The sequence below is a fragment of the Nematolebias whitei genome, chromosome 1, assembly GCF_014905685.2.
Source record: "Nematolebias whitei isolate Nwh7 chromosome 1, NemWhi1, whole genome shotgun sequence".
Taxonomy (NCBI): domain Eukaryota; kingdom Metazoa; phylum Chordata; class Actinopteri; order Cyprinodontiformes; family Rivulidae; genus Nematolebias; species Nematolebias whitei.
This window is the reverse complement of record NC_056498.1, coordinates 3,982,110-3,992,230: the sequence shown is the minus strand read 5'-3', so window position 1 is coordinate 3,992,230 and position 10,121 is coordinate 3,982,110. Positions and strand designations below refer to the sequence as shown.

Sequence of the window (10,121 nt, the reverse complement as noted above, 5' to 3'; positions counted from 1 at the left end):
CGCCCACTAAACGGGAACTATAGGCAATGTGGAGACAGAAAAATAGAGGTCCCACCAGAACCGGACACAACAGGCTACAACAAGAACCAGACCTGTGGATACCAGGCTTTGGACACATAAAACATCTACCTTCCTTCTCAGTATCATGTCAGCCAGCTCACTACCTTTCCCTGTCATTGCCCCAAATTTAGATTTATAACCCTCAGTCCTACATTCTTGATGTTCTTCTTCTCCCTCCGTCACTTGACACATTTCCCTCATGGACTGTGACTTTCCTGACCCAGTAATCTTCATCTTTCTGCCCAGTTTGCTTCCTGTTAAATCCCAACTTTCAGTTTTTACATCAACCTTCTGCTTTCCTCGGCTGCTCCTGTGTCTTCTACAAACTGGATCTGCGTTTTGGATCATCTCGCCTCGTTTTTCTCTGTGAGGTTGAAACTAAACCCAACAGTGGATCCTCACGGGTCACATTCATGTTCATAGTTCTGAGTGCTACTTACCCATTCTGTGCAACTTTACTACGGGTTTCCAGTTGATCTCCAGCAGTCTGCACTGAGGACCCATCTCTTCTTCATGCTCCACCATCCTGTTCTCAGAACCTCCATGGATGGCAGCGAGTTGGGACGTGCACTGAAGCACCTTGATGGTACCAGTCTCCTGTTTCAGTACCAGCTGACTGATGCACACTTCCTCCTGGTCCTCTTTAACCTGTGGAGGTTCAGGATCCTCCTGGTCCAACATCTGCTGGTCCATCAGAACCTCCTGTTCCTTATCAACATACAGCTGTGGGCATTCTGGAGGAAAAAAAACAAAAACATGAATAAAAAGTTCTAAATTTTACCTGAACGAGTATCTTGTCATCAGAACAGAACCATCAGCAGTTTGAAAATGGACCTCTGGATAAATCAGTAAGAAATCATGGAAACATGATATTTGATCAGAAGGTTCTGGACACAGATGGACTGAAGGGTTCCTGTTTAAAAACAGAAAGAAATCAGTGTGAATCTAGTTGAATAGTCAGTTCAGAACAGTAAAAAATGCATTGATGAGCATTTAACACAGGGATGTTCTTCTGACTCAGCTGCTTTTTGTTTCAAAAACTGAAGTCCACATTTTTATAGCTGCCAGGTCCCCAAAACAAATCCTGCTTTTCTTCGTTAGTGGGTTGGAACAGAGGGAACCAGTTTTGATCAGAAATAGAAAAAGTCCACACACTTCTGTTGCTCGTCTGCTTTGTTTCAGAATCAGAATAAACTTTATTGGAATTGCACCGAGGTACAACGCGAATATGTACGTACAGTCGTCCGAAAGATGGGTGGAGTGCACGAAGCTGCAACTACAGGAGAGCGCGGCCATTTTATCCTTATCAGATAATAATCTTAGATAGGAAAAGGGGAGAAACATGAGGGTAGATAGTGGTATTACAAAAAAAGATCTTTCACATCTTGTCCATCAGGACATGATTTGAGACATCAAAAAACTCTACCAGTAAGCACAATTAAAACATGATCACATTTGCATTTGACATCGAGGTGTTGAGATTTGTCCATGAGCTTTTTTTTCCAGATCAGCCACAGTTTCTGAGGATGTTGTTTTCAGCCAGCAGTTCTGATAAGCTTGCACAGAAAGTTCTCGGGGGGTGGGTGGGGGAGCGATAGATGAAGCTTTTGTCCTTGGGTACTCGTGTCCCAGGAGAAATTTGATAGTCAGCCTATCTCCGAGGCCATTGGGAGCCAGATTAGATAAGCTTAATTTTTGTTTTTCTTCAGCCTTGAGTCCATCTGGGCGTTCTGGTTCCAAAAAAGCCCAATTGTGGAATTTCATTTCACTGATCCATGCTATGAGTCTCCTTCAAGGTCGAACCCACCACGCTGACGAGTCCCAGAAGCCGCAGGTGGTCTGCGATTCTAAATCACCTACACCTTACGGTTAAGCTCGTAGACCAGACAATTTAAAGTTCCCACATCGAGGACCAGACCTTCACACTGACGGAAGCTTTTCCATGGCCAAAACTGCTCCCGCTGTCTTCTTCAAAAGTCGATAAAACAGAGCCCCGCCGATGCCAAAAAGCAGAGTCCCTCCTCTCATAAGTCCAAATATGTAAACGTCTTCAACATCCTCTTGAGACAGTACTGTAATGCACACCGATTGTCACACTCCCCACAAATCCATGACGTACCCCACAGCATGAGTCTCAGCTGGACATGCCGGTTCCCCAGGACCTTGTCGCTTTGATGAAAAAATCTTATCAATAGAGTTGAACGCCCACGATACCAAATCCATAATCTTCTTAATTTATGTTCGGGAGATGAGACCCAGGTGCTTCAGACAGACAGAGAGCAGAGCAGGAAGAAGGAAAAAAAATGGGGGAGGAGAAACAGAAGCTGCCACTTCAATGAGAGCCTGGGAGGAAAGACAGCTTGATTTGAATTCAGACTTTTATTTTGAAGTTCTGTTTCAACAAAAGCTGCTTGATTTTCTTCAACATGACTGTAACTTCATGTTTTTGATGAGCTGGGATCAAAACATGAACCAGTTTGATTCTTCACCACTTTCTGCTTTACGTTAGCAGAACGTAGAAATGTCTATTAATTAAATTAAATTTTATTAATTTTTTTTATATAGCACCAATTCACAATAGAAGTTGTCTCAGGGCACTGAACAGAAACATTCATATGAAAAAAATTATAATTTAACATTGTTTATCTAAGGAGTGTAAAGACGCTCTTATCTGCTGTGCTGTATTGCTCAATGTATTACAACTGTATCTTGTCCTTTATTTGTATCTGCTTGACTTTTGGATCTGCTTGTCTTTTGGTATCAACAAGTACAGATTGAACGAAGTCAAATAATGTATTTGAGTTTGTTGTGTACGGGACATGAACTAACAGGGAGCTGCTGGTGTGTGTCCCACCTGATGACAAGATCACCAGTAAAGTGGAACGGCAGAAGAAAATAATAAAACAACTCCATAAAAGGACTTCCAGGAAATGAAGACATCAGTTTGAACTAGTTTAGACAAAGAACTGTAAGAATGTTGTGACACGTCTCTGGGTGGAGCTTTTGTGTTTAAATACAGAAGAAGCTGAAGCTCCGGTCAGACGCGTCTTGGGTTTTTGCTGGATCACTGTTGGTGTGGGGTAAGAGCGTCTCCTTTCAGCTGAAATCTTTAATAAAGGTTGGTAATACTTTTTACCTTGAATCTCTCTGACTGATTATTGTGTCTTTTCTCCAATTATCTCCGAACCAATGAGAGGAACAGGTGAATAGGCTGAAAAGTCCGAGTTGTTGTGTTGATTTTCCTTGACAATTTTGGTGCTGAAAACCCGGGATACTGGAGAAGGACGATTGGTAACTGGAGAATTGGACATCAACACAGTTGTTCAGTGCAGTTCCACAGGCCAGCAAACAGGTAAGAGGAACTTTCTTTATCCTCTCTGTGGCGCTGCACTGAGTGATCCTGTTGTAAAATATTTTTGACAGTAGAGATTGAGTGTAAAAGTTTTTTGAAGTAATATATCGGTTTTAGGCTTGTGTAAAGCCCCCAGTATACTGCTGCGTACATCCATACGCAGAGGTACGCACGTACGTACGTAGAGGTACGAGCGTACCCCCCAGGGCATGTCTGTGCAAAGCTCAAATTTTTACAACCACATACGCGTACGCGGTGTCGCACAATAAACTGCCCAGCGACAGACTGTTTTGTATGTGACACCAATGTATTAAATTCCCCTTCTTCATCTCTGATCTGGCCTTTTCTTTTGTTTTTTTGCCAAGAGGCAAGTGATCTCTTCCTCCTCCGTTGATGTAATGATTGAAATGGTGAGAAATTAAGGAATTTGTCACGAGTAAATTAAACTCAGGTCCAGCATGGCTGTGGGAGGGTCTGGAGATTTCCTGGTGTGCTGGTCTGATGTGTGGGCTGTAGAGCCAGCGCTCCCTGTTTTTTTTAGATCTTTTTATTAACAACATATAAACACAGAACACCACTGTGGCTGAGGCTGCCAGCGCTCGCTTTTTTTTTTCTTTTATTCGACCTGTCAATCAATCCAGAGGCTGTGCTTCTGATACGGCAGAATCCTTAAAATAAACACCTATATTTGGATGATTCCTAGAAAGAATCTAGAAGAAGAATACCTGCAGATGACCATATGGAGCTGTTATGGTTAAAGATGGGGATTGATAGCTTTTTAGAATAGGCAGTGATGGAAATGTGTTTTTATAAGTTGAGGGACAAACAAAAACCTTAGTTAGGAAGGTATAGGGAAAAATAACATCATAAGATTCAACTTGTCTGCTGGCCTCCTTCAAAATTCGGAAGGCGTATCTGGGCGATCATATCTGATTGGACTATAGGAAAGTAGGCGTATCTGGGCGGTCATATCTGATTGGACTATATGAAAATGGGCGTGTCTGGCCGGCCGCATATGATTGGACGATAGAAAAATAGGCGTGTCTGGCCGGCCCTATTTGATTGGACGATAAAAAATAGGCGTGTCTGGCCAGCCACATCTGATTGGACGATAGAAAAAAAGGCTGAACGATAAAATGCCGTAACCACAGACATATGATGTCTAAAAACAAGGCGTTATTGGCAGATTGTGTTAACCACTGGCATATGTCTATGGTGTTAACCGGTTCGACATTAGCGGCGTCTCAGGTTCAACACTGGCGGCGTCTCGGTTCGACATTGCTCCAGTGTACTGCCGCGGCGTCTCCAGAACTTCTTTTTTCGCCTCTCTTAACACAGAACTTCCGGTTACATTTCAAAATAAGAGCAACATAACTGGGTAGTGGGGAGAGCTAAATGTTAGGTTTTTTTAAATACCAAGCCGTAACATTAAAAAACAAATTCCATTTTGGTTGTTGAAAAATGTGAAAAAAGTTACAATCGATTCATAAAGAAAGAAAAATATAAATGATACTTAAACTGGCCTTGGGACAAAGAATGTTTCCTTTAACTTCACATTTTCTTGTTCAATCTGCAGTCACTACAGATGAGTGATTTGTCAGTTTCTGTAAGATTTCTGCAACTGGAGCAGGTATTTCTGTTTACTGGTTAACTTCCTCAGCTGTCTCACATTTTAAAGGTCAACCCTACTCCATGTTTCAGTAGAAAACAAGCACATTTAGGAGTCAGTACATAACCAGACTTTTGGCCCTCACACCTATACCCAGTTGCTTATGCTGCATGATGAGATCAGATTTATCCATATTTTAGAAATTAAATTTAACTTAGTCGACAAAACAATACAAATGAAGACTGTCTGTCTTAAAAAAAACTCTTGGTTTTGCAGTAAGCAGCCTGATTTCAAACGGACATCTCGGCCAAAGGTCAAATAAAAATCTTTGTGTTCTCTGAAAAGTTGTTTCAGGACCTCCAATAAACTTATGTACACATCAAAGCACACAAGACAGATTCAGGAATTGTCTTTGTTTTCCAGATTTCACATTTGTTATTACCTTAAAACATACTCAGACAACATTTGATGTATCATTGAATTTTTTTAGTGTTTATTGGGACATCCATTTTTAGAAGTCATCGTAGCATCTGTTGGAAACACAAACCATAGTACAGTTAGGGTGTTGCTAGTTGTTACTTATTGTAATGTGTGGGCATCACATTACAAAAGCTGGACTACTAACCCTGCATCCATGGCACAAAAGTGGGTGCAGTACCCAGGAGTAATGGCTTCACTGTAGAAGGCCCTCAGCTCTCCTCTTTTGCCGCTGCCCCAGAAACCTGCACCACAATCTTTAAATTCTTCTCCACAGCTGAAGCAGAAATTACATAAGGCTTTCTGTGCTCAGCCTGAAATACTTCAGGCTTCTTCGTTTATTTTGAAAGTCAACATCAGATGTTGGTTAACATCGTTGAGCAACATCTTGCGGTCTTGTAGAGTCAGCCTGAAGTGAGAGTGGTTCTTGACACGGCAGAAAGACATAAATATAATTAACAGCTTTTATTTATTTATTTTTTCAGCTAATAACAACTTTTATTTATTTGTTTTTCATATTTTCAGTTATACACAGCTTTTAAATATTTATTTTTCAAGTATTAAGAACTTTTATTTTCAGCTTTTATTTTGAAAAGCAACACCCAGTTGTTGTAAACGTGCACAGTGAGAGCTGCCGGAGCCAAGTGGAGGCTCACTTTACCTCAGTGCGTTACTTGCATGGGAATTCCCCACCATGTTTTCACATGAGCTAAACTTCTAAAGCACGACAACAACGAGAGAACGGTCGAAACTATCGTGACCTACAATAAACGTACTTCAATAATATGCATAAGTGAAAACATAACATGCTTTATAAGTACAATAAATCATATTTCTTTGTCAAACATCGCAAAGAAACGTTACCTCATCAATAATCCTCGTGACTTTGAGGGTTACCCATAGCCAATCAGTGTTCGCCGCGACAAACGCCTATTAAATACTGTTAGCCAATCAGTGTTCGCCGCCCATAAACGCCTATTCGCCAGAAACGCCCACTTTTGGTCTGCAGAGAACCCCTTCTCTCCTCCTTAGATAGAGAACTTTACGAATTGGCTTTTAGGTATGTGAATTATTTTGTAAAGTGCCCTGAGACAACTTTGTTGTTTTTGGCGCTATATAAATAAACTGAATTGAATTAAATAAATGTCATGTATATTTGTTGCATGAATGATGTTGGAATGTGAGTGAGTGTCTGCTGTATGAATGATAGTGTGTGTTTGTTAATGTATAACTAATATGGGTTTCTTTACAGATGTATAAGATTGAAAACTGATAACTTTAGCAGCCATCTAGTACAAGGTCACTTACCAATTATATGCCTGATGTGATGACTTTTTCCTCCGCCTTTGGTTTTATAAGTCTGTGTACATTTCCTGTCATTAAGTGACCTTTTTATATTAACATAAATTTATTTAAATAACTTTTCAAGACCAACAGGTATAGTTCAAACTGGCAGCCCAAACAGAAAACAGAAATCGCCGCACTCAAGTTGATAAAAAAAAGGGGAATCCCTGCAGTGTTCTGGTCCTGATCTTACTTCTTCCAGTAGTATGTGCAGATTTTTGCATATCCAACTATGGGGGCATCGAGCTGAATTACACCTTGGGCAAGGCAACCACCTTCCAGTTTGGCCTGTTCAGTGTCATAGCATGTGGAGAACACCAGGCCAGCTGGAGAGGGTATGATAGGACCTACCTCTCTGATGACCATACAAAACCACATGGCACCAGACATGGTATTGGCTGAAAAGGGGGGAGCCTGTGCTGTGATTGGAGAAAAATGTTATACTTTCATCCCTAACAACACTGCCCCGGATGCATCGGTGACCAGAGCACTGGAGGGACTGAGAAGACTGAGTAAGACCATGCACGAACACTCAAACATTGAGAACCCCTTAGAAGAAAGGATTTGAAACATGTTTGGTAAATGGAAAACATTAGTAATCTCTCTGTTAGGGTCTGTGGCTACATTTTTAGGGATCATAGTGGTCTGTGGCTGTTGCTGTGTGCCCTGCTGTCGTTCACTGGCGGTCAGATTCATCACCTCTACAATCGAGAAAGGTGGCAGTGAGCGCCCTCCTGCTTACCAAATGTACAGCCAGTGACGAGCCATGGAACTATCCTTAGTGGCCATCGCACCACTACTGGAAGAGGCTGACTGCTCCCGCCAGCTTTAAAGTTGCCTGTTTTGCTAAAATGCTGCATTGTGTGTTTACCAAGAAAGATGAGGGAAAGTTTCTGTTCCTGTACAAGTGGGGTCTGGGTCAGAAATGACCAGCGTCACAGAGGCGTGAGGTGATGTCCTGCTTTCCTCCTTAAAATGAACAGCTGCCTCGGGGTTTTCCAGGACATGCAGAGCTACACCTATTCAGGGATGGATAGTTAGGAGTAATGGACTCTTTCAGAGACCAAAAGGGGGAAAATGTAAAGATGCTCTAATCTGGTGTGCTGTATTGCTCCATGTATCACAACTTTATCTTATCCTTTATCTGTATCTGCTTGGCTTTTGATTCCGCTTTTCTTTTGGTATCAACAAGTACAGATTGAACTAAGTCAAATAATGTATTTGAGTTTGTTGTGTACGGGACATGAACTAACAGGGAATTGCTGGTGTGTGTCCCACCTGATGACAAGATCACCAGTAAAGTGGAACGGCAGAAGAAAATAATAAAACAACTCCATAAAAGGACTTCCAGGAAATGAAGACATCAGTTTGAACTAGTTTAGACAAAGAACTTAAGAATGTGTGACATGTCTCTGGGTGGAGCTTTTGTGTTTAAATACAAGAGATGCTGAAGCTCCAGTCAGACGTGTCTTGGGTTTTTGTTGTGTCTCTGTTGGTTTGGGGTAAGAGCATCTCCTTTCAGCTGAAAGCTTTAATAAAATGTTGGTAATACTTTTTAACTTGAATCTCTCTGACTGATTATTGAGTCTTTTCTCCATGCATCTCCAAACCAATGAGAGGAAAAGGTGAATAGGCTGAAAAGTCTGAGTAGTTACAGTGGGGAGAACAAGTATTTGATACACTGTTGATTTTTCAGGTTTTTCCACTTGCAAAGCTTGTAGAAGACTGTAATTTTTATCATAGGTACTCTTCAACTGTGAGTGAGGGAATCTAAAACAAAAATCCAGAAAAATACAATGTATGATTTTTAAATAATTAATTTCCATTTTATTGTGTGAAATAAGTATTTGATCATCTATCAACCAGTAAGAATTTTGGCTCTCACAGACATGTTAGTTCTTCTTTAAGAAGCCCTCCTGTTCTCCACCCATTACTTGTATTAACTGCACCTGTTTGGACTCGTGACCTGTATAAAAGACACCTGTCCACACACTCAATCAATCAGACTCCAGCATCTCCACAATGCCCAAGACCAGAGAGCTGTGTAAGGACATCAGGGATAAAATTGTAGACCTGCACAAGGCTGGGATGGGCTACAGGACAATAGGCAAGCAGCTTGGTGAGAAGGCAACAACAGTTGGTGCAATTATTAGAAAATGGAAGAAATACAAAATAACGGAAAATCTCCCTTGGTCTGGGGCGCCATGCAAGATCTCACCTCGTGGAGCATCATTGATCTTGAAGAAGGTGAGGAATGAGCCCAGAACTACACGGCAGGACCTGGTCAATGACCTGAATAGAGCTGGGACCACAGTCTCAAAGAAAACAGTAACACTCTACGCCGTCAAGGATTAAAATCCTGCAGTGCACGCAAGGTGCCCTTCCTCAAGCCAACGCATGTCAAAGCCCGTCTGAAGTTTGCAAATGACCATCTGAATGATCCAGAGGAGGAATGGGAGGTCATGTGGTCTGATGAGACAAAAATAGAACTTTTTGGTTTAAACTCCACTTGTCATGTTTGGAGGAAGAAGAATGATGAGTACAACCCCAAGAACACCATCCCAACCGTGAAGCATGGCGGTGGAAACATCATTCTTTGAGGATGCTTTTCTGCAAAGGGGGCAGGACGACTGCACCATATTGTGGGAAGGATGGATGGGGCCATGTATCGTGAGATTTTGGCCAACAACCTCCTTCCCTCAGTAAGAGCACTGAAGATGGGTCGTGGCTGGGTCTTCCAGCATGATAACGACCCAAAACACACAGCCAGGGCAACTAAAGAGTGGATCCGTAGGAAACATCTTAAGGTCTGTAGTGAACTTGACCTGATGTCAAAACTTGACCTTAGGATCATATGGTCAGAAACTGTCATTTCATTGATTTGCATCCAGAGATACAGGTTGACCCATCCTGAGACTTTCTTTCTTGAATTAATCAAGTGGAAAAAGACAATTCTCTATGATCATTACTATTTTACAAATGTTTTGATAATCAAATTGTGTTAGTTCAAACAATGTTTACATGTTGAAGTGAACTACTCATTTTTATTTACTTAAAACAGTAATAATGATTTTTATTCCTCATTCAAAGAAGAAATCAGGTTAATATGCATTTCTTGATTTTCTGTCTTCAATGAGCAAAGTTTGTAAGTGTGTCAAAGTTCAAGTTTCGGTCAACTGAAAGTTTACTGAAAAGAAATGTCATGTTTAACTTACAGCGAGATACTGGGAGAGGAGACTCCACGAAGTCTGGTTTTTCCATGATATCTTTCTGTCTGTT

The 10,121-nt window shown here is 41.3% G+C and overlaps 1 protein-coding gene across 1 annotated transcript in view; it reads right to left on the bottom strand.

Annotated features, from left to right (window-relative positions):
• Positions 1 to 10,121, bottom strand: part of LOC119414379 (zinc finger protein 853) — a 42,662-nt gene that overhangs the window by 28,704 nt on the left and 3,837 nt on the right. Inside the window, exon 2 of the mRNA XM_037681474.1 lies at positions 501 to 794. Within this exon, the coding sequence (XP_037537402.1) occupies positions 501 to 794 (294 nt within the window). The remainder of the gene's footprint in view (positions 1 to 500; positions 795 to 10,121) is intronic.